Source organism: Erythrolamprus reginae, chromosome 7, assembly GCF_031021105.1.
Source record: "Erythrolamprus reginae isolate rEryReg1 chromosome 7, rEryReg1.hap1, whole genome shotgun sequence".
In the NCBI taxonomy this organism is placed as follows: domain Eukaryota; kingdom Metazoa; phylum Chordata; class Lepidosauria; order Squamata; family Dipsadidae; genus Erythrolamprus; species Erythrolamprus reginae.
The window spans coordinates 22,732,030-22,756,676 of record NC_091956.1 but is presented as its reverse complement, the minus strand read 5'-3'; the positions used below and the strand labels follow the sequence as shown (position 1 = coordinate 22,756,676).

Sequence of the window (24,647 nt, the reverse complement as noted above, 5' to 3'; positions counted from 1 at the left end):
AGAATCATAAGATACAACACAATGATTTATGATCAATGCTCATTAATGTTTGGGATAGATGAGTGAAAATAGCTTGGGGGCTGGATACCATTTTTCTGATTAGGACTCCTTGAGATGCCTATGGTTCTTGAATGAATTTATCGCTTATTAATTCAACTCTAAGTTATTGTCATATACTGTACTTCAAGTGCCTTTCAACAGATCTTTTAGTATTTCTGCTAAGATTGACATACAGATGAGAGAACGCAGAAGAAAATAAGTTGTAATAAGAAGAACAATACTAGCTGATTTGCAATAACATATCCAAACAGTAAAGTCCAATATACAGTAACAAAGTCATTACGAGCCTCAGGTTGAATATATATTTTCATAGATTATCTGGGAAAACAGTCTGAGGTTTCCCTATCTGCCATATTTCCCATCATCTTTCCCATCATGTCAAAGACCTTGGAGTACTCATGTCCAATGACCTAAGTCCTAGAGACCACTGTAACAACATTGCCATAAAAGCATTAAGAATTGACAATCTAATCTTACGCAGCTTCTTCTCTGGTAACATCGAACTGCTAACCAGCGCTTGCAAAACGTTTATCAAACCAATTCTGGAATACAGCTCACCTGTATGAAACCCGCATTGCATATCAGACATTAATACAATTGAGGGTGTCCCGAAAAATTTCACAAGAAGAATTCTTCATTCCTCCTCCCACAACAAAACACCTTAATCCACCAGACTTGAAATACTTAAAAAAGAAGGAAGTAGTGTGGTATAGAACAAATTGTCGGATTAGTTTAGGGGCATGATGGCAAATCTATAGTATGCATGCCGGCACACAGAGCCATTTATCAGGGCAACTGAGCCTTGTCCACATCAGCTCCACTGTGCATGCATGCGTGTCTCCCACTGACCAACTGATTTTCAGCCCATTTCTGGACTTCCAGTAGGACCATTTTTCGCCCTCCATAGGCTCTGGAGGCTTCCCTCGAGCCTCTGGGAATACGAAAACAGCCTCCTTCAGGTTCCAGTGGCCCTCTGGAGGCCAAAAACAGTCCTGTTTCCAGATTCCCGGTACTTCTGGTAGGCCTGTTTTTTGCCCTCGCCAGGCTCTTTGAGGCTTCAAGGAGGGTGAAAATGGCCTCCCCCTGGCTCCATAGGTCCTCCAAAGGAGACAGTGGGAGTGCATGGGGTACCATGCCCCCATGCACAGAGGGGCATAAAGGGGAGTATCATGGGTGTATTGCATTATGTGTGCCGATGCAGGCGCGCTTTCGCCATGTGGCATGAAAAAGATCTAGGGAATTTCTTTTTAGCCAAAACATTCATTCATTCACTCATTCACTCATTCACTCATTCACTCATTCATTCATTCATTCATTCATTCATTCATTCATTTATTCATTTATTCATTCATTCATTTATTTAATTAATTTTTATGCCGCCCTTCTCCTTAGACTCAGGGCGGCTTACAACATGTTAGCAATAGCACTTTTTTAAAGGAGCTAGGCTATTGCCCCCACAATCCGGGTCCTCATTTTACCCACCTCGGAAGGATGGAAGGCTGAGTCAACCTTGAGCCATTGATGAGATTTGAACCGCTGACCTTCAGATCTACAAGTCAGCTTCAGTGGCATGCAGTACAGCACTCTACCTGCTGCGCCACCCCGCATGTATGTAATTTGCTAGATTATATTCTATCCTATTTCCCCCAAAATTAGACATCCCCTGATAATAAGCCCAATCGGGCTTTTGAGTGCATAGCAATAAGGCCAAGTGCTTATTTCAGGGTTCAACAAAATATAAGACACCTATTTGAGCAGGGGATTAGACTGGATAGAAGATCTCCACAATCCCTTGCAACCCTGTTTACTTTAATGCTTGATCCAATCCAGTGATCCAATCTAGTCTAATTTAACCTCTCAAGATTTAACAGCACAGTAATGACAGAAGAAGCCAACATAAAAGTTGTTCTAGCTAAATATATCTAAAGAGTACATAAAGAAGACTGAAAAATTGCTTTGAGGTGGATTCCCATCTCAAAACATACTCTGTACTGAGATTCAATCACCTGTTTTTATTCGACCATCTCTGCTGATGACTCCACCTGGTTCAACACTTAAGACATAAATAGGTAGATTCCATTCTCTGTGCGAAGACGGACCGCCTGCCACTGTCATTCCCAGGGACTCTGCATTATCTTTTCGGACAACAATCACTTTTTCATGGCAGGTAACTGCATGAAGGGCACTCTGTGAAGGACAAAGAACAAACATAATTTCAGTCACTGGGCAAAGAACTTCTCCCATAGGTCAATTGGGACCACTTTACCATTCATTTGTTGTTTGATTGTACACCTTCTTAACTCACCTTCCTTCATTATCCCTGCCGTACAGTTGTGGAAGATTGTATTGTATTGTATTGGCAGTTCTGTGTTAGCAAATACTTCAAAAGAAAAGGATTTAGGGGTAGTGATTTCTGACAGTCTCAAAATGGGTGAGCAGTGCAGTCAGGCGGTAGGGAAAGCAAGTAGGATGCTTGGCTGCATAGCTAGAGGTATAACAAGCAGGAAGAGGAAGATTATGATCCCACTATATAGAATGCTGGTGAGACCACATTTGGAATACTGTGTTCAGTTCTGGAGACCTCACCTACAAAAAGATATTGACAAAATTGAACGGGTCCAAAGACGGGCTACAAGAATGGTGGAAGGTCTTAAGCATAAAACGTATCAGGAAAGACTTAATGAACTCAATCTGTATAGTCTTGTGGACAGAAGGAAAAGGGGGGACATGATCGAAACATTTAAATATATTAAACTTAAAGGGTTAAATAAGGTCCAGGAAGGAAGTGTTTTTAATAGGAAAGTGAACACAAGAACAAGGGGACACAATCTGAAGTTAGTTGGGGGAAAGATCAAAAGCAACATGAGAAAATATTATTTTACTGAAAGAGTAGTAGATCCTTGGAACAAACTTCCAGCAGACGTGGTGGATAAATCCACAGTAACTGAATTTAAACATGCCTGGGATAAACATATATCCATCCTAAGATAAAATACAGAAAATAGTATAAGGGCAGACTAGATGGACCATGAGGTCTTTTTCTGCCGTCAGACTTCTATGTTTCTAAGATGAGAAACTTTCCCTCTCTCTCTTCCCCCTCCCTCCCTTTCTCATATGTGTGTGTGTGTGTGTGTGTTTGTGCGTGTGTGTGTAAAACATATTTTTGCTGAATTGAGACTAGTATATCTATTTCGAGGTTGTTTCCTCTCATCGGCTAGCCATACCCTCAATGGGATTTCAACCTGTAGCTTCTGCTTTGTAAGGCAGAGAATTAACTTCTAGGCAACACGATCTTCTCCTTTCAGCTTTATACCAGAGAAGTGTAATACATTATAGGTGTTATGGGTGCACCAGGGTGATTTGCAGATTTTCATGAGTACAGGTATGTAGGCAGCGGTGGGCCATGAGCCAGAACGCTAAATTGCGCTTGCCATGGCAGCTCATAAGTTCTTGCGGGGCCAGTGCGATTTTGCTGCCGCACCTGTGGAGGCAGCAAAATTCCGCATGAAGTTGCAGGTGCGCCCATGTTTCATCGAGGTTTTTGTCCTTCCATGCATGCCAAAACATGGATGTGATTTTGCCGCTTCCACAGGTGCAGGAGCAAAATCACGCTGGCCCAGCAAGAACTTATGAGCTTCAGCAGCGAGCGCAATTTAGTGTTCCGGCTTGTAGATCACCACTGTATGTAGGTCTGTGTGCTGAGAGGCAAAAAGGAAACAGTAGGCTCCCTCCCATATTTGGGTATACCAGGATGATTCGACAGAAACACACACACACACACACACACACACTACACACACATACATCCAGGGCCCATCCAGGCAGTTAATTTTATAGCCGACAAACTTTATTCTATAACATACCTTTACTGATAATGAAAATGAAGGGAGACTTGTATAGAGTAGTTGATACAGTTGATGTTTGCAGATTAGTCGGCTGTTTTGTAATGTATGTCTGTGGTGTAACATCCCGGGTTATGGTTTGGCTCTGAGTTTGTGGTCTGGTTATGTGTTTATGGTGTGTGTCAGTTTGCTTTGTGAGGATGTTGGAGGAGGGTGCAGCAGTTGGAGATGCCACTGTGATTTGGCTACTGGGTGGTGGTTGTATTTTGTCTGTGGGGTGGGTATGGGTTTGGGTCTGGTGAGGGTGATTGGTGTGGAGCCCTATGTTGAACAACACAGGATGCCACTACTAATCACCCTCACCTCATCTCATTCTACCAATCTTACACAGGAAAAGACCCAAATACCCCACGACCTATATACTTCTACCCGTGAAAATTTACGAATACATATATATATATAAATGTATGTCACATGTTTTTGCTGAATTTGAAAATTAAGGGAGACTAGGATAGATCTATTTTGGCCTTATTAGCTAGCCATACCCTCACTGGGACTTGAACTTGCAAGCTTTGCCTTGTAAGGCAGAGAATTAACCTCTAGGCTACAGCATCCAATCCATTCAGTCTGTACCAGGGAAGGGTTACATGTTTTTTTGTGTTGAATCACCCTGGTATATTGAAGGAACATCACAGCTCATTTTTTGCCTCTCGGCCCAAGCCAGAACCATTTCCAAGGCAGTTATTTATTCATAGCTGACAAACTATATTTATTTATTTATTTATTTATTTATTTATTTATTTATTTGTTTATTTGTTTGTTTGTTTATTTATTTATTTATTTATTTATTTATTTATTTATTTATTTATTTATCAGATTTGTATGCCGCCCCTCTCCGCAGACTCGGGGCGGCTCACAGCAATAATAATACAATGTAAACAATCTAATATTTAAGTTAATTTTAAAAACCCAATTTAGAAACCAATCATACATACTAGCATACCATGCATAAATTTTATAAGCCTAGGGGGAGGGAAAATGTCAATTCCCCCATGCCTGATGACAGAGGTGGGTTTTAAGTAGCTTACGAAAGGTTAGGAGGATGGGGGCAACTCTGATATCTGGGGGGAGTTGGTTCCAAAGGATCGGGGCCGCCACAGAGAAGGCTCTTCCCCTGGGGCCCGCCAAACGATATTGTTTAGTTGACGGGACCCGGAGAAGGCCAACTCTGTGGGACCTAACTGGTCACTGGGATTCGTGCGGCAGAAGGCGGTCCCGGAGATATATTCTGTATGTGTCACATGTTTTTGTTGAATTTGAAAATTAAGGGACACTAGGATAGATCTATTTCGGCCCTATTTTGACCTCATCATATATATATAATTCCCTAGGCTACGAATATATATATATGTGGCAGTGAAAAAGCCCGAATCCTCTTGGATTCTTACATGCCCCCAGATCTTTGTCACATCAGCACAATCAAAGCCACAACTGTCCTGTGCAGAGTTCTGATTGCGCCATTGTGACTGACCATCCTGGATTTTTCACAAGACCCTGCACAGTCTCCCTATTGGAGAAGGATTCTGTGCCCTAAGCCAAGAAACCATTCCTTTCCTTCCTTAGCAATAAAATAATCCAGGTTGACTTCATTTCTATTTCTGTGACTTTTCTTGCTGGCAAGTGTGGCGGGTTGAAAGGAAACGTCTTGTATTTTATTTTATTTTTGCAAGTCAGCGAACTTTTGAACCTAAACTTGCACATTCTATTTCCTCTGTCTCAGTGAAATAGGCCGGTCTTAAAAATCATTCCACAAAGAAGATGATGTTGTCGATCTTTTCAAGACTGATCTGCTGTCACTAACTTCATTTTGTTAGCAGCAGGAGGAGGAAATTACTGATTTCTCCCTAGGTCATGAGCAAAACCTTTTAGGAGTTTCTCTTAAAAGCTGCCTCGGAAGAACTTCTCCTTTAGATTGCAATAAATGTCAAGCCATCTTAAAGGCTCAAAAGGAATGCTGGTGAATGGGCTTCCTTCTCTGTTATTTTAGATATAAAAATAACATTTACGCAGGCAGTGAGGGGGATAGTGGAAGAAACTGAAATGCATTATGAACTGAGTTTTATCACTGATAACCAAGGCCTTTAGTTACAAGGTAATGTTCTCAGGAGTAATATTTTTTTAAAATAACCAATTCCATCCAGGCTTTTAGCATTACTGTGGGGGCTCCATTGATAGGGAGATCCCAATAGATTGCTTCCATTTTAATATTGATTGTTACATTGGCAGCAATTTAATTCTGGGAGGCTGACATCTGTTTTTGAACATTGCAAGATAGATGATTGATTGATAGATAGATAGATAGATAGATAGGTAGGTAGGTAGGTAGATAGATATAGAAAGAAAGAAAGAAAGAAAGAAAGATAGATACGGTAGGTAGATAGATAGATAGATAGATAGGTAGGTAGGTAGATAGATAGATAGATAGATAGATAGATATAGAAAGAAAGAAAGAAAGAAAGAAAGATAGATAGATAGATAGGTAGGTAGATAGGTAGGTAGGTAGATAGATAGAGAGAGAGATTTAGAAAGAAAGAAAGAAAGAAAGACAGAAAGATAGATAGATACGGTAGATAGCTAGCTAGCTAGCTAGATAGATAGAAAGATATGTTAGATAGATAGAAAGATATGTTAGATAGATAGATAGATAGATAGATAGATAGATAGATAGATAGATAGATAGATAGATAGATAGATAGATATTGTATATGTGTATGTGTATGATACACATATACAGCCGCCCTGAATCTTCGGAGAGGGGCGGCATACAAATCTAATAAATCTATAAATCTATCTATAAATCAATCTACAGGCTTTCACCCTTTCAAGGTCAGTAAAATGAGGACCCAGATTGTTGTGAACAATATGCTGGCTGTGTAATCTGCTTAAAGAGCGTTGTAAAGCACCGTGAAAAGCAGCAGATAAGTTGCTATTGTACAACATTCTGGTTTTAAAGGGCGAGGCGTGATTACCAGAGGTCAGAGTCACATCTTAATTCCATCTTTTTCCTGAGACTCTGTGCCGGCTGTAGATACTATACTCACAAAAAGATACAGCTGCTTTAAAGATGCTCTTCTTGACCTACTACATGCATGCCTAAGTAATTGTAATTAGATCACATTCTGCCCTTTGAATCCTGATTTCTGCACATTTTACTAGCAGGAATTAAAGGTGTTGAACAATTGCTTGGGAACAACACCCGAAGATGGAAATATCAGATGATCTTACGGTTCCTTACAGTTGGCACGTTGCCTCATGTGCAGTGTAGAAATGTCTGACATTGCACAATTCGCTCCAAGTGGAAGCTAGTGAAATCTGGATATGCAATCACCCGAGTGCCTCCAAGCTTTGGCGCTGGACAAGCCAATGTTTACAATTGTCCCTGGCTTCAGAGCCAGGCTCTTTCCTCATAGAGGCAGGATGTCATGGGTTTTCATCGCCAAAAGGGACAGCTGAACCATTTTATAATAACAAATGATGTTGAAGGCCGAAGCTTATTCTTGGCACTGGATATTAGCAACTTGAAAGCAATATTGACCTCACATTTACATCTGTGCTCTAGAAATTTCTAATCCAAGTATTGTCTTTCAAAGTAAGAAAAGGGAGGAGGGGTCATTTTAATCAAATTATCCTACAGAGTGGAAATATACGCCGCTCAAAAAAAATAAAGGGAACACTTAAAAAACTCCAAGTAAATCAAACTTCTGTGAAATCAAACTGTCCACTTAGGAAGCAACACTTCCTAACACTTCTTGTTAGCAAAAACTTCAAAACAGAAGGATTTAGGGGTAGCGATTTCTGACAGTCTCAAAATGAGTGAACAGTGCAGTCAGGCAGTAGGGAAAGCAAGTAGGATGCTTGGCTGCATAGCTAGAGGTATAACAAGCAGGAAGAGGGAGATTATGATCCCGCTATATAGAGTGCTGGTAAGACCACATTTGGAATACTGTGTTCAGTTCTGGAGACCTCACCTACAAAAAGATATTGACAAAATTGAACGGGTCCAAAGACGGGCTACAAGAATGGTGGAAGGTCTTAAGCATAAAACGTATCAGGAAAGACTTAATGAACTCAATCTGTATAGTCTGGAGGACAGAAGGAAAAGGGGGGACATGATCGAAACATTTAAATATGTCAAAGGATTAAATAAGGTGCAGGAGGGAAGTGTTTTTAATAGGAAAGTGAACACAAGAACAAGGGGACACAATCTCAAGTTAGTTGGGGGAAAGATCAAAAACAACATGAGAAAATATTATTTTACTTAAAGAGTAGTAGATCCTTGGAACAAACTTCCAGCAGACGTGGTAGATAAATCCACAGTAACTGAATGGATAAACATATATCCATCCTATGATAAAATACAGAAAATAGTATAAGGGCAGACTAGATGGACCATGAGGTCTTTTTCTGCTGTCAGACTTCTATGTTTCTATGTAACACTGATTGACAATCAATTTCATTTCGTATTCAGCACATTCAACTTTGTAGAGAACAAAGTATTCAATGAGAACATTTCATTCATTCAGATCTAGGGTGTCTTATTTGAGTGTTCCTTTATTTTTTTTGAGCAGTAAATAAAGATGATAACGGTTTGTATATGAACCTGGATGGTTGTGCAAGCAATTAATTTTGGCCTCCGTCACACAGGTGTAAAATCCATCAGACCAATGCCCAAGTATATATAGGGGCAGCAGTTTTATTTGGACATGGAAGTCTCTACAAAACTCTATAAAAATTGGGATAACATCTATTACATAACAACTGTGAAAGAATCCTCTTCAAAGGAGATTTTAAAAGTGATTTTAAAAGCATAGCACAGAGATTCTGTTTTTGGCGATAGTGTAGAGAAAATAGTTCATGCATGAACAGATCCACTTAAATGATTCCAGCAGGAATAAGAAGATAGGCGCTAGAAAGCAGAGAGCTGGGGGGAAAAGAATTCTGAGGCTCGTTTAGAAACCATTTTCAGCTCCATTCAACAATTTGTTTAAGCAGTTGTATAATGGTCTTATTTAGAAGTTATTATTATTATTATTATTATTATTATTATTATTATTATTATTATTATTATTATTATTAGATTTGTATGCCGCCCCTCTCCGTAGACTCGGGGCAGCTTACAGCAATGATAAAAACAATATATAGTGACAAATCTAATAGTTAGAATCTAAAATAATAATAATACATTTAAAAAGTCTAAAAAACAAGAAACCCCAATATATATTTAAAAAAAACCATGCATACAGTCATATCATGCACAAATAACTACATAGGCAGGGGGAGATGTTTCAGTTCCCCCACGCCTGACGACAGAGGTGGGTTTTAAGGAGTTTACAAAAGTTGCTTATTTGACCTCTATGACAATTGCTTATTTGACCACTTTGACAATCATTAAGTGTTGTACCTCATGATTCTTGACAAGTGTATCTTTTCTTTTATGTACACTGAGAGCATATATGCACCAAAGACAAATTCCTTGTGTGTCCAATCACACTTGGCCAATAAAGAATTCTATTCTATTCTATTCCATTCCATTCCATTCCATTCCATTCCATTCCATTCCATTCCATTCCATTCCATTCCATTCTATTCTTTAGAACGCTTTTAGGCATGAGCTGGATACAAAATTTCCAGATTTGTAAATTTCCATGCGCTCACTAGATGGCAGCAAAGAAACACAAGAAGCCATAACCTTTCACTAACAATATAGCCAATGACATATTAATAAAATCAGTAATAAGAAACTAAACAATGTCTTTGATGCCATCTTGGACCTTGGAGCTTGTTATAACAATTTAGAAATGTTTCTACCCCATATTTTTAAGGTGTGCCAAAAAGCAAAATCTTTCATGACGTGTTCCAATCCTTGGTTTATTTATCTGTATTCTACTTTGTATTTGTTTATACTGTATATTTGTCTTCAAAGTATTCAATTTTTTAAAAAAGAAAGAGGAAGATTGGTTTCCACAGATGTGGTGAGAAAAGTTAATGTGGTACCTATAGCTTTGGGATTGAAGTCCTGCAATGCAACATACACGCACAAAAACACACACTTTGAATATAATGGGTGTGGCTGCCATATTAATTTTTTCATCTCCAGGTGCTACTTCCTGTAGGAAGGTAGAAAATCAATAGATACACAATCTGCTTGTACAGTGGTACCTCTACTTACCTCTACTTACGAGCTTAATTTGTTCCATGATCAGATTCTTAAGTAGAAAGGTTTGTAAGAAGAAGCAATTTTCCCCATAGAAATCAATGCAAAAGCAAATAATGTGTGCGATTTTGGAAACCACTGGGCGGGTGGAGGCCCTGTTTCCTCCCAAGAGATTCCTAGAGAGGCCCCACAGAAGCTTCTCCCCACCTTTTCCAGCCCTGATTCCTCCGAGGAGATTCCTAGAGAGGCCCCACAGAGGCTTCTTCCTGCCATTTCCGGTTACAGTTTTGGAGGTTCGGGTTTGTAAGTGGAAAATGGTTCTTGAGAAGAGGCAAAAAAATTTGAACACTCAATTCTTATCTAGAAAGGTTCATAAGTAGAGGTGTTCTAAGGTAGAGGTACCACTGTCTATCAGAAACAGAGTGTAGCTTGAAATGAAACACCAAAAATATTTGGTATAAGATGTCAGCATCAGCAAAGATAATTTTATTTCCCCAGGCCTCTGATATATATGAGGCAATTCACAGTCCTTCTTCTTTCAGAAAGTGAAACACACTTTGCTCTGGTTTACTTTCAAAGCGGGGAAAAATCAGCACACAAAGGTTGAAGTCAGCAAGGCAGGCACGAAACACAAAGATCAGATAATCCTCCACAATGACCAAACCCACAGGCTGCTATTTATAGCAGCCTCACTAATTACCACAGCCCCACCCAACCACAGGTGGCCTAATTTTCTTTGATAATAATATCTCAGTTGTTGCTGCCTATGCATCGCTCTCTGCATGCGTGGCTGTATCATTAACTCTTGTTCCGAATCCAAGGAGGAGCTAGATAATTGATCTCCTTCTGAGCTGTCTGCCACACTCTCCTCCTCCCTGTCACTCATGTCTTCTTGGTCAGAGGAGCCTTCATCAGCAGATTCCAAAACAGGCCTGTGGCATGTGGATGTCTCCCCCACATCCACAGTCCTTGGGGCAGGAGCTGGGCCAGAGCTAACCACAACAAGTAGCGGCCACCAGATTGCGCAATTTGTGCATGACTGCTCCAGTGGCAGTCCTCTTGGCGTCGCCATCTTTTTAAAAAAATGTTTTACATATTTTTCGCTTCATGCACATACACAGAAGCAAAATTTTGTGGAGGGCCGTGTGCTCAAGAGGGATTTCAGCAATTTTTTGCTTCTGTGCATGCGCAGAAGTAAAAACACTGGGGACACGTCTACGCATGCAAAACAGCTTAAGCTGTAGGCACAGAGCACCACTAGTGGTGGTAATGGCCACACGCCCCAACGTAGCCCTCCCAAGCTTCATTTTCGCTGGCAGAGGCACTACAGGCTGGATTTCTGGGTGGCCACTCTAAGCTCCCCATGGGCTGGATCCAGCCCCCTGATATATGCCATGAGGAGGAGGGGGAGGAGGAAGAGGAATAGGGGGAGGAGGAGGAGAAAGAGTGCAGGCCTCACCTTGTCAGTAATGAAGGACTGATGGTTATCATGGCAACCCCAGCCGGTTTCCTGCAAGATATCTGGGGTCTGTCGCCTGGTTTGCCTGGAAATGCTGAAGTGAACTTGCTTCTTGCTAGCCTGCATATTGAGACACAGACAGAAGCCATTAACTGGCTGAATAAATGGATTTTCAGACACGTTCACAAAATGGCCGCGCTCACACCAGATTGATTTTAAACCGATTAAAGAAAATGTCTTCCGGATACATTATAATATTTTGTTTTGTTTTTCAATAACATTTTTCATTTTTACTCCACCATAAAACCATACATATATAACAACACATGTATCTTCAATGAATAATAGCATACTTATAAAGTCTCTTTCCTATAAAATAATTTTAAAAATCCTAAATCTCAATTATTCATTCTATCTAAAGAAGAAAAGCTACATCTCATTTTAACTTAAGAAAGGACAGCCTAAGCAGTTTTCTTCCTTTTTTCAATTCCAGTACTCTATTTTTTAACTCTTAAACTCCATTTTGAATCTATTCTTAATTAATTTTAATTTAAGGTTTTGCTTGGGGGGCTGCCACAGAGAGGAAGGGGCCAAGCTGTTTTCCAAGGCACCTGAAGACCTGATTACACAATGGATGGAAACAGATCCAAGGAGAGATTCAACCTGGAAAGAAGGAGAAATTCCCTGACAGTGAGAACAATCAACAAACGGAACAGAAGTTGCCACCTTTGGAAGTTGTGGGAGCTTCATTACTGGAGGCGTTCAAGAAGAGATAAAATAGTATAGGGCAGTGATGCCGAACCTTTGGCACGGGTGCCACAGGTGGCACGTAGAGCCATATCTGCTGGCACGTGAGCCATTGCCCTAGCTCAGCTCCAACGTGCATGTGTGTGCCAGCCAGTTGATTTTCGGCTCACACAGAGGCTCTGGGAGGGCGTTTTTGGCTTCCAGAGAGCCTCTGGAGACATGGGGGAGGGTGTTTTTACCCTCCCTTGGTTCCAGGGAAGCCTTTGGAGCCTGGCGAGGGTGAAACACGAGCCTACTGGACTCAAACAGAAATTGGGAAACAGGTAATTTCTGGTTTCTTGGGGTGGGGAAATCTGTTTTCTCCCACCCCAGGCATTGAATTATGAGTGTGGGCATTCACGCATGTGCGATAGCGCCAGTGATGGGCTATCAAAATGTTTACTACCACACTGTGGGCGTGGCTTATGCATTTTCTTTCAACATCTTTCAGTGCAAATTGGGTGTTCTGGGGTGGAATTCCATTTTCGCTACCCCACTGCGGTCTGCCCCCCCGTCCAGGCAGTAGCCCACCCCTGATTATCTACTATATAAAGTGTATGTACACACTAAAATTATACACATTCAACCTCATTTACTGTGATAGGAAAAACATACCCAGAGCCCAGAAGGGAAAAAAGAAAAAAGAAATAAATAAAATTTTTGCTACCGGTACTGTGTACCTGACCGTACCCATAGGAGCCCACCACTCAGTGAAGGGCTACCAAAAGTTTTACTACCACACTGTGCATTTTGTTTCAACATCTTTCAGTGCAAATTGGGAGCTCTGGGGTGGAGCTTCAAATTTTGCTACTGGAGCTGTGTTCCTGACCGTTCCCGTAGGAGCCCATCACTGCCACCACTGGATAGCGCGCACACACAGTCTTTCAGTACCCAAGGAAAAAAAGGTTCGCCATCACTGGTGCTTGGGTGGGGGGTTGGACTAGATTAGTGTTTTTCAACCAGTGTGCCGCGAGACATGGTCAGGTGTGCTGCGAAGCTCAGAGAGAAAGAAAGCAAGAGAGAGAGAAAGCAAGAGAGAAAGAACGCAAGAGAGAGAGAAAGCAAGAGAGAAAGAAAGCAAGAGAGAGAGAGAAAGAAAGCAAGAGAGAGAAAGAGAGAGCGAGAGAGAAAGAGAACAAGAGAAAGAAAGAGAGAGAGAAAGAGAAAGAGAGAGAAAGAAAGCAAGAGAGAGAGAGAGGGAGGGAAGGAGAGAGAGAGAAAGACATAGAGGGAGGTAGGGAGGGATAGAGAAAGAGAACAAAAAAGAGAGGAAGGAAGGGAGAGAAAGAGCGAGGGAGAAAGAAAGAGGAAGGAAGGGACAGAAAGAGGGAGGGAGAAAGAAATAGAGTGAAGGGGAGGAAGAGAGAGAGATAATTTTTTTGTCCAAACTTTTTTTAGCCCCACCCTCCCCGCTCAATGTGCCCCAGGGTTTTGTAAATGTAAAAAATGTGCCGCCGTTCAAAAAAGGTTGAAAATCACTGGAATAGATGACCTACAAGGTCCCTTCCAACTCTGTTCATCTGTTAAAGTTGTGGCAACAATAAAAGCAGGGCAATTTCCCCCCATCCCCTCCTTTTATCTGCTGACACGGCAGTTTGCATTTCTTGGTCACAAACAAACGTTTAAACTTCATTTCTCAGACGTGTTTTGAGGAAGCCCTTTCAACCTACTTGTATTAACTGGGCTGCGCTTTCTGGACTCCCGTGTTGTAAGTCGTGCCCGTTAATGGCTAAAACCTTATCGTTTTCTCGAAGTTCCCCTTCACGGGCGGCCAGGCCTCCTTCCAGGAGGTTGAAAACAAAGACACCATCCTCGTCAGCTTTACGGATCAACTTGATGCCCAGCTGTTGCTCTGGGTTGCTTTTGTTCAGAATGATGTGCAAATTCTCATCTCTGTGGCAAGGAACAACAGGGAAGAGTCCAGAATTCCCACACTGGTACCTTTGCTCTCTGAGCACCGTGAGACGGAGAAGTTGACACGGTTGGCTCAGGACGAACAAAGCGTAGCTGTGAGGCACGTTTCTGATATCTATGCCATTGACCTGGAAGAGAGAACTGTGGGTCAGTTATATTCAGTGATGTGCTGCCAAAATGTTTACTGCTGCACTGTGGGCGTGGCTTATTTTGTAGGTGAGTCTTGATCGTCATGTAACTGGGTAGGAGGGGCTTGGCAATCACGTGACTAGGGGGTGGCTCAAAAGTCATGTGACTGGGTGGGAGTGGCTTACTGACCAAGATAAGTTTTCAGATACATGCTTGGACTCTTTCAGTTGATTAAGTCACATTATTTGAAGAGCCACGAAAAGGACAAATGACAGACAGCATTATTTGTTGAGGGGCACAGTAACATTTTAAGGTTTTGTACTGAACCCACAAGATTCAGTATGATAACAGATTATTATTATTATTATTATTATTATTATTATTATTATTATTATTATTATTGTTATTGTTATTGCTATTATTATTATTATTATTAATTAGATTTGTATGCTGCTCTTCTCCAAAGACTCGAGGCGGCTCACAGGATAAACAATACAGCAAGAAATCTAATCAATTAAAATTACAACTAAAAACCCAATACAGTAAAATCAATCAGCCAATTCATTCACAACCACACATTTCATTATTAAACAGGCGGGGGGGGGGGGGCTTGATCTAATTTCCCCATGCCTGGCAGCATAAATGAGTCTTAGAACACTTGCCAAAGGCGAGGAGGGTGTGGGCAGTGTGAATCTCTGGAGGGAGATGATTGCAGAGGGCCAGGGCCGATTATGCAAGTAGCTCAATTTTCTTTAATTGCTATAAAAGTTCAGTTCCAGATAATGATTAAAATGATTAAAGCATTTATGGGTAAAAACATACTATTTAATTATTTCCTATTTTAAAAGTAATTAAAGGTCATACTAAGGTACTAGAGAAAGAAGAACAATAAAAGAAAAATATGCTATTTTTATTATTGTTGTTGGCTGCCCCGAGTCTACGGAGAGGAGCGGCATACAAATCTAAAAAATAAAATAAATAAATAAAATAAAAAAACTATTATGTATTCAATAAATAGTGCATAAACCTACTACCCTCACTGTGTCCCGCGCCGTGGGGGCAGCAGTCCATTACTGGTTATATCTAACTGAGGCTGAACTACACACAACCGCAACAGTAGTGGGATTCAATTTTTTTTGCTATCAGTTCTGTGGGCGTGGCTTGGTGGGCATGGCTTAGTGGGTGTGGCTTTGTGGCATGGCTTGATGGGCATGGCTTAGTGGGCGTGGCTTGGTGGGCACTCCACGGGAAGGATACTGTAAAATCTCCCCTGATTTCCCCTTGACCAGTTGGCAATGGCATAGAAAGAACATTCTTTGTTGTGCTTTTTTGATGACATTTGTGATGTTAGGTGACCATTTTAGGCCTTGAGCAGGTGGGGGTTCCTACCTTTCACTGTTACCAAATACTCCTAGAGACCGGCGTGCATGCGTCCAACATGCAAGATGCATCTCCCCATGTGAGACTCAGCTTCTGCCCATGTGCCGGAAGCCAAATCTCATGTGAGGATGCACGTGAGAGCAAGATTTCGGTGATTTTCACCAATATGTTTGCTTACGCGCATGTGCAGAAGCAAAAAAGAGAGCCAAAAATGGGCAAAATCTTGCACACGAGAACACCCTTGCATGAGATTTCACTTCCGGTGCATGTGCAGAAGTCAAATCTCATGCGGGAATGCATGTACATGCATCGGGAGAATGGAGATGCATGCACATTTCCATTTCCGCTAACGGATTGCCAATCCCATTCATAACAGGTGCAAACCACTACTGGTCTTGAGTCTCAAAATGGGTGAGCAGTGTGGTCGGGCGGTAGGAAAGGCAAGTAGGATGCTTGGCTGCATAGCTAGAGGTATAACAAGCAGGAAGAGGGAGATTATGATCCCGCTATATAGAGCGCTGGTGAGACCACATTTGGAGTACTGTGTTCAGTTCTGGAGACCTCACCTACAAAAAGATATTGACAAAATTGAACGGGTCCAAAGACGGGCTACAAGAATGGTGGAAGGTCTTAAGTATAAAACATATCAGGAAAGACTTAATGAACTCAATCTGTATAGTCTGGAAGACAGAAGGAAAAGGGGGGACATGATCGAAACATTTAAATATGTTAAAGGGTTAAATAGGGTTCAGGAGGGAAGTGTTTTTAATAGGAAAGTGAACACAAGAACAAGGGGACACAATCTGAAGTTAGTTGGGGGAAAGATCAAAGGCAACATGAGAAAATATTATTTTACTGAAAGAGTAGTAGATCCTTGGAACAAACTTCCAGCAGACGTGGTTGGTAAATCCACAGTAACCGAATTTAAACATGCCTGGGATAAACATATATCCATTGTAAGATAAAATACAGGAAATAGTATAAGGGCAGACTAGATGGACCATGAGGTCTTTTTCTGCTGTCAGTCTTCTATGTTTCTATGTTTCTATGTTTCTATATTATTATTATTATTATTATTATTATTATTATTATTATTATTATTATTATTGTTGTTGTTGTTGTTGTTTTGTTGTTGTTGTTATTATTATTATTATTATTAGTAGTATTAGTATTAGTATTACTATTAGTCTGCGAGTCTGCGGAGAGGGGCGGCATACAAATCTAAATAAACATAAACATTACTATTACTATTAATTGTTATTATTATTATTATTATTTGTTGTTATTATTATTATTATTATTAGTTGTTGTTGTTGTTATTATTATTATTATTATTATTATTATTATTATTATTATTTGTTATTATTGCTCTGGGGACGCCAAACAAGTCTAATAAATAATAATGTGATAGAACCTAGAAATTTGATAGAACCTAGAAATTTGAAGGTCTCTACTGTTGATACTGATACTGTTCTGTCATTTGATACTGATACCTATATGATAGAACGTAGAAATTTTTAAGATCTCTACTTTCGTTACTGTGTTGTCTAGTATTAAAATGGGAACTGTTTACCAGTCCTCTAAATTTAAATAAAAGGCACTCGGAGTGCCTCTTTTGGTTTTCCAGACAAAAATATCTAGTTGAACTGATATTTGAGTGGGTGGGTGTTACCTCGCAGAAGGTCTTGGGTTGAAATGTTCGGGAAGTCACAGTACCATTGAAATGGCTCCCAGCCAAGACATTTTATACCCATGATGATTTGTTTAAGCTGTTTTTATATGTTTTGCTAGGATATTTGCCACTACCTCTGCGAGTGCTTCCAACGCTATTAAGAAAAATAAATAAAAGATCTAGCGATCCAGTGTCATGGTATAGCAATGAACTCTATAAGAAGGGTCTGTCCAATGCAACTTTCCCCCAGCAACTAAAGTTATTTTACCCTGCAAAAAAGATATAAAGAAGTTTCAGCAATAATGTTGGAGACGGGGGTAGATGGAGCATTTATAAAGCTCCTAATCCTAAGAAATCTGTTCATGTTTCATGTTCTAGAAAATTGTGTTTATTCTTCTGTCCTTGATTTATGACCACAATTGAGCCCCAGATTTATGTTGTTAAGTGAGACATTTATTAAGTGGCTTCTCCGCCTTTTACTACCTCTCTTGCCACAGTTGTTAACTGAATCACTGCAGTTGGTATGTTAATAACCTTGTTGTTAGGTGAATCTGGCTTCCCCATTTGGCTTTGCTTGTCTAAAGGTGTGCAAAAGGTGATCATGTGACCTTGGTACACAGCAAGTGCCAGCAGTGTTAGTATAAAGCGACCAGATTATAATTTAGCTAAAGCAGGTCACCATTGCCTGGGAGGTGTTGTGGTTAGCTCTGGCCCAGCTCCTGCCCCAAGGACTGTGGATGTGGGGGAGACATCCACCTGCTGCAGGCCTGTTTTGCCCCTGGTGGAATCTGCTGATGAAGGCTCCTCTGACCAAGAAGACATGAGTGACAGGGAGGAGGAGAGTGTGGCAGACAGCTCAGAAGGGGATCAATTATCTAGCTCCTCCTTGGATTCAGAACAAGAGTTAATGATACAGCCACGCATGTGGAGAGCAATGCATAGGCAACAACAACTGAGAGATTATTATCAAAGAAAAGGAGGCCACCTGTGGTTGGGCGGGGCTGTGGTAATTAGTGAGGCTGCTATAAAGAGCAGCCTGTGGGTTTGGCCATTGAGGAGGATTATCTGATCGTTGTGTTTCGTGCCTGCTTTGCTGCGTTTGACTTTTTGTGTGCTGATTTTTCTCGCTTTGAGACTAAACCAGAGCAAAGTGTGTTTCACTTTGTGAAAGAAGAAGGACTGTGAATTACCTCACAGCTGCAAGCTAAGTATCACAGAACTGATAAGGGACTTGTACCAAGGGGCATCTTCTTTGAGAGGGGGGGTGAAGGGGAAAGTCACGTGGGGTTTCTCGCGTTGCCTTACAACATCTTTTTACTCAACCTCGGCGACTTTAAAGGCGTGTAGGGACTTCCAACTCCCAGAGTTCCCCGTAGTACTTTTAGAAAACTTAAGAAATTTTAGAAACAATTTTATTGTCACTTTGAATGCACACTAAATCGCCGTAGTTTATATTCTCCAAAGCTAAGGTGACCAGACCTCAGTTTTTTTAAAAATCGGGAGTTTTTAAAAACACCACAGGACGTGGGACAAATTGCTCAAAAGCGGGACTGTCCCACCAAAAGCAGGACGTCTGGTCAGTTTATGTTAGTACTGTACTATATACAGAAGAGGTTGGGTTTGGCAATATATAAACAAGCTAACAATGAATGCTTGTATGTATTGAAGCACTATAGCTTTAAGTGTTAGTGTATGAGATTGCCACAAGAGGGAGCCAGAAGCATGATTGTTTCTCTCTGTCTCTGTTATTTTCTATATTTGGTATTGCTGTAGTAAGAACTGTGTGTTCAATGCTGGTTTATGTATTTGTAAGCTGCACAAGTAAGGCTTATGGTATTGTGAAATGTATTGAGAATTATTGACTGATTTGACTGTGTCTGACTGGACTGTTTAATTTGACTACGATATTTGCTAAAGTAAATACTATTTTACACGCTTTAATGTATCTGGTTTGTATGGCTGAACTATTATTCAGATCTTCTGACTGCATTATCCCCATTCCCTCCCCACTCCAGGGGAAGGATCCTGCAAAATCCACATCCCTTCCCTACTCCTGGGGAAAGGATCCTGCAAAATCCACATTCCCTCCCCACTCCAGGGGAAGGATCCTGCAAAATCCACATTCCCTTCCCTACTCCTGGGGGAAGGATCCTGCAAAATCCCCATTCCCTCCCCACTCCAGGGGAAGGATCCTGCAAAATCCACATTCCCTTCCCTACTCCTGGGGGAAGGATCCTGCAAAATCCCCATTCCCTCCCCACTCCAGGGGAAGGATCCTGCAAAATCCACATTCCCTTCCCTACTCCTGGGGGAAGGATCCTGCAAAATCCCCATTCCCTTCCCTACTCCTGGGGGAAGGATCCTGCAAAATCCACATTCCCTCCCCACTCCAGGGGAAGGATCCTGCAAAATCCACATTCCCTTCCCTACTCCTGGGGGAAGGATCCTGCAAAATCCCTTTTCAGTTCCCTACTCCTGGGGGAAGGATCCTGCAAAATCCCCATTCCCTCCCCACTCCAGGGGAAGGATACTGCAAAATCCCTTTTCAGTTCCCTACTCCTGGGGGAAGGATCCTGCAAAATCCCCATTCCCTCCCCACTCCAGGGGAAGGATACTGCAAAATCCCTTTTCAGTTCCCTACTCCTGGGGGAAGGATCCTGCAAAATCCCCATTCCCTCCCCACTCCAGGGGAAGGATACTGCAAAATCCCCATTCCCTCCCCACTCTGGGGCCACCCAGAGGTGCTATTTGCCAGTTCTCTGAACCACTCAAACTTTCCGCTACCCGTTCTCCAGAACCTGTCCAAACCTGTTGGATTTCACCCCTGCTCAGTTGTTTACCAAGCCTGGCTTCCAATTAGAACCCCTTCTTAGAAATTGGGCCTATAGCTCTTCAGGCCCCTTTTATTCCCTGCTCAGTTGTCTGAACGTTTACCTTCAGGATCATATCTCCCGGCAATAGCCTTCCATCTCTGAAAATGACACCGTCTCGATAAATATGTTGAATGATTATGTGAATCAAAGGCGTTTCGCTGCCCCCCACTACTCTAATGGCAAGAGCTTCCTGGGGGTTCCTGCGGTTGATCTTAATGCTGGTCATTTCACCATCTGGAATGAGATGATATAACCTTGGAGAGGCTGAAACAAATGCAGAAAAGGATTGCATTTTAAATGAATGAGTTTTGTTCTTCTTTTTTTTTCTTTTTATGCAAGAACGCAAAACATGACGCACTTCCACATTAGTTAAGAGTTAGATTTTGAGAGATCTGGTACTTATTATAAGGAATCAGCGTTGCTAAAAGCTGAAAGTTATGCAAAAGGGATGCAGAAAGGATGTTGAGACTCTAGAAAAAGTGCAGAGAAGAGCGACAAAGATAATTAGGGGACTAGGGACTAAAACATATGAAGAGCTGGGGTGGCGCAGCAGGTAGAGTGCTGTATTGCAGGCCACTGAAGCTGACTGTAAATCTATAGGTCAGCGGTTCAAATCTCATCACCGGCTCAAGGTTGACTCGGCCTTCCATCCTTCCGAGGTGGGTAAAATGAGGACCCGGATTGTGAGGGCAATATGCTGGCTCTGCTAAAAAGTGCTATTGCTAACATGTTGTAAGCCGCCCTGAGTCTAAGGAGAAGGGCGGCATAAAAATTGAATAAATAAATAAATAAGACCATTTGCAGGAACTGGGCATGGCTAGTTTGATGAGAAGAAGGACCAGGGGAGACATGATAGCAGTCTCCCAATATCTCAGGGGTTGTCACAAAGGAGAATGGGTCAACCTATTCTCCAAAGCACCTGAGGGCAGGACAAGAAGCAATGGGTGGAAACTAAACAAAGAGAAAAGCAACTTAAAACTAAGGAGAAATTTCCTGACAGATAGAACAATTGATCAGTGGAACAGCTTGCCTCCAGAAGTTGTGAATATTCCAACACTGGAAGTTTTTAAGATGATGTTGGATAACCATCTGTCTGAAGTGGTGTAGGGTTTCCTGCATAAGCAGGGGATTGGACTAGAACAGTGTTTCCCAACCTTGGCAACTTCAAGATATCTGGACTTCAACTCCCAGAATTCCCTAGCCAGCATTCGCTGGCTGGGGAATTCTGGGAGTTGAAGTCCAAATATATTCAAGTTGCCAAGGTTGGGAAACACTGGACTAGAAGACCTCCAAGGTCCCTTCCAATTCTGTTTTTGTTGTTTGTTGTTTGTTGTTTGTTGTTGTTGTTGTTGTTATTATTATTATTATTGCCTGGTGCACCAGTTGCGGCCCTATCTGGACCGGGACTCATTGCTCACAGTCACTCATGCCCTCATCACCTCGAGGTTCGACTACTGTAATGCTCTCTACATGGGGCTACCTTTGAAAAGTGTTCGGAAACTTCAGATCGTGCAAAATGCAGCTGCGAGAGCAGTCATGGGCCTACCTAGGTATGCCCATGTTTCACCATCACTCCGCAGTCTGCATTGGTTGCCGATCAATTTCCGGTCACAATTCAAAGTGTTGGTTATGACCTTTAAAGCCCTTCATGGCATCGGACCAGAATATCTCCGAGACCGCCTCCTGCCGCACGAATCCCAGCGACCGATTAGGTCCCACAGAGTGGGCCTTCTCCGGGTCCCGTCAACTAAACAATGTCGGTTGGCGGGCCCCAGGGGAAGAGCCTTCTCTGTGGCGGCCCCGGCCCTCTGGAACCAACTCCCCCCGGAGATTAGAACTGCCCCTACTCTTCCTGCCTTCCGTAAACTCCTTAAAACCCACCTTTGCCGTCAGGCATGGGGGAACTGAAACATCTCCCCCTGGGCACGTTTAATTTATGCATGGTATGTCTGTGTGTGTGACTGTTAGCATATGGGGTTTTTTTAAAATATTTAAATGTTTTAAATTTGTCTGATTGCTTATGATTTGTTTTTTACATGTTGTGAGCCGCCCCGAGTCTTCGGAGAGGGGCGGCATACAAATCTAAGTAATAAATAAAATAAATAAATAAATTATTATTATTATTATTATTATTATTATTATTATTATTATTATTATTATTATGTTCAACATCAACTATTTCATCTGTCAAGTACCGGTAGTTCTTGACTTATGACCACAATGGAATCTAAAATTTCTGATGCTACGGGAGACAGTTGTTAAGTGAATTTGTGCCACTTAATTACCTTTTGTGCAAAGGGGGATTCCTCCTAGATCAGACTGATTTATTCGGCGCCTGTCCATGGGCACTGCAATATTTTTTGGATTATTTTTTTTTGGATTTTTTTTCTTTTCAGACGGATGGAAGGCCGAGTCAACCTTGTGTCAGTGAGAATCAAACTGCTAATGGTTGGCAGAATTAGCCTGCAATACTGCATTCTAACCACTGCGCCACCACTCCACTTATTGCTACCGTAATTTCAGTGCATTTGTCTAGGAAACTCTGCTACCATGGCTGATAAAAGAGTTTCTTAATCAGTGCCAGAGTCAGTTTTAAGCCCACAATTCTATTCATAGCATCCTTATCCACCTGGATCTGCTCTTTTAAATCTCATTTATTGCTTTTTAATCTTGTTGCCTAAGTTTTCCAGCGAAGCAACATCCCCCTGGCTGCCATAGGCTCCTTAAACCTCCACTGTTTATGTGGGAATAGACTGCAAAAGCTATCCTAGGTAGAGTTTTTCTTCTCTTGATGTTTCTAATCTTACTTTATACTTTTTTCTGCACATGTTTGAGGGGGGAGGGATTGGTCAAGAGGGATACGAGACGGCCAAATCTGTAGACGATGACAAGAAAATACCAGGCTTTTCCCAGGCTACAAACAAGATTTGGAAAAAGTATTTCTCATTCACACACGCACAGCGTCTCTATGCATTTGTTTAGTCTATTTGTACCCACTCCTTGTTACTTTTACAAATATAGTGGTACCTCTAGTTACGAACTTAATTCGTTCCGTGACCAGGTTCTTAAGTAGAAAAGTTTGTAAGAAGAAGCAATTTTTCCCATGGGAATCAATGTAAAAGCAAACAATGCATGCAATTGGGGAAACCACAGGGAGGGTGGAGGCCATGTTTCCTCCCAGGAGATTCCTAGAGAGGCCCCATGGAGGCTTCTTCCCACCTTTTACGGCCCTGTTTCCTCCCAGTAGATTCCTAGAGAGGCCCCAAGGGCTTCTCCCTGCCTTTTCTGGTTACAGTTTTGGAGGCTCGGGTTTGTAAGTGGAAAATGATTCTTGAGAAGAGGCAAAAAAATCTTGAACACCCGGTTCTTATCTAGAAAAGTTCGTAGAGCTGTTTGCAGGTAGAGGTACCACTGTATTGGCTGGGGAAGGCTGCTCTGTGGAGCTTGTTTTTGGTTAGATATAGGCTACCATGGTTAGCCCCCCCTCTAATATATCTGTCTGTCTGTCTGTCTGTCTGTCTGTCTGTCTGCCTGCCTGCCTGCCTGCCTGCCTCTCTCTCCCTCCCTCCCTCCCTCCCTACCCACCTACCAGAGCAGGGGTCCCCAAACTTTTTACACAGGGGGCCAGTTCACTGTCCCTCGGACTGTTGGAGGGCCGGACTATTAAAAAAAACTATGAACAAATCCCTATGCACACTGCACATACCTTATTTTAAAGTAAAAAGCAAAATGGAATGTACTATTTAGAGCGGGGGAAGAAGTCTGAAATTCATATATGTTTATGTTTTGTTTTTAATTTTCTTTTGTTAACATCTGATTGGCTATACAAGGTTTTCTGGTTTCCTGTCACTCACCCGTGGGCCGGATAAATGGCCTCAGTGGGCCACATGCGGCCCGTGGGCCGTAGTTTGGGGACCACTGTACCAGAGGGTCATTGGTTTATGGAATTCACTTCCAGAAGAGGTCGTGACGGCTGTCAGCCTGGATAGATCCAAGGCAGGATTAGACAGATTAATGGATGCCAAGTGTATTGGTGGTTATTGAAACGGATGTCCATGTGCCGCCTCTATGTTGGCTGAGGCAGGTAGGATTCCCTTGAGTACCATTTGTTGGGGGGTCAAGGGAAAGGGAGGTTTCTGCCTTCTCTTTCTGCTCAAGATCCCCATGGACAATTGGTGGGCTACTGTGTGACACAGAATGCTGGACTCGATGGGCTTTGGCCTGATTCAGCATGGCTCTTCTTATGTTCTCATGAAAGAAAGTGCAGGGCATCCTGCATAAGCCATGCCCACCATGTGGTAGTAAAACTTTTGGTAGC

General features: G+C 41.8%; 1 protein-coding gene across 5 annotated transcripts in view; it reads right to left on the bottom strand.

Moving 5' to 3' along the window:
• Positions 1–24,647, bottom strand: part of LNX1 (ligand of numb-protein X 1) — a 315,851-nt gene that overhangs the window by 31,375 nt on the left and 259,829 nt on the right. For 4 of the 5 annotated variants that reach the window (XM_070757148.1, XM_070757145.1, XM_070757147.1 and 1 more), the window contains exons 5-8: positions 20,391–20,593; positions 14,032–14,403; positions 11,576–11,695; positions 2,067–2,247 (exon numbers count right to left, since the gene is read on the bottom strand). In XM_070757148.1, coding sequence (XP_070613249.1) covers positions 2,067–2,247; positions 11,576–11,695; positions 14,032–14,403; positions 20,391–20,593 — 876 coding nt within the window. The remainder of the gene's footprint in view (positions 1–2,066; positions 2,248–11,575; positions 11,696–14,031; positions 14,404–20,390; positions 20,594–24,647) is intronic. The other variant, XM_070757149.1, reaches the window with a different exon arrangement.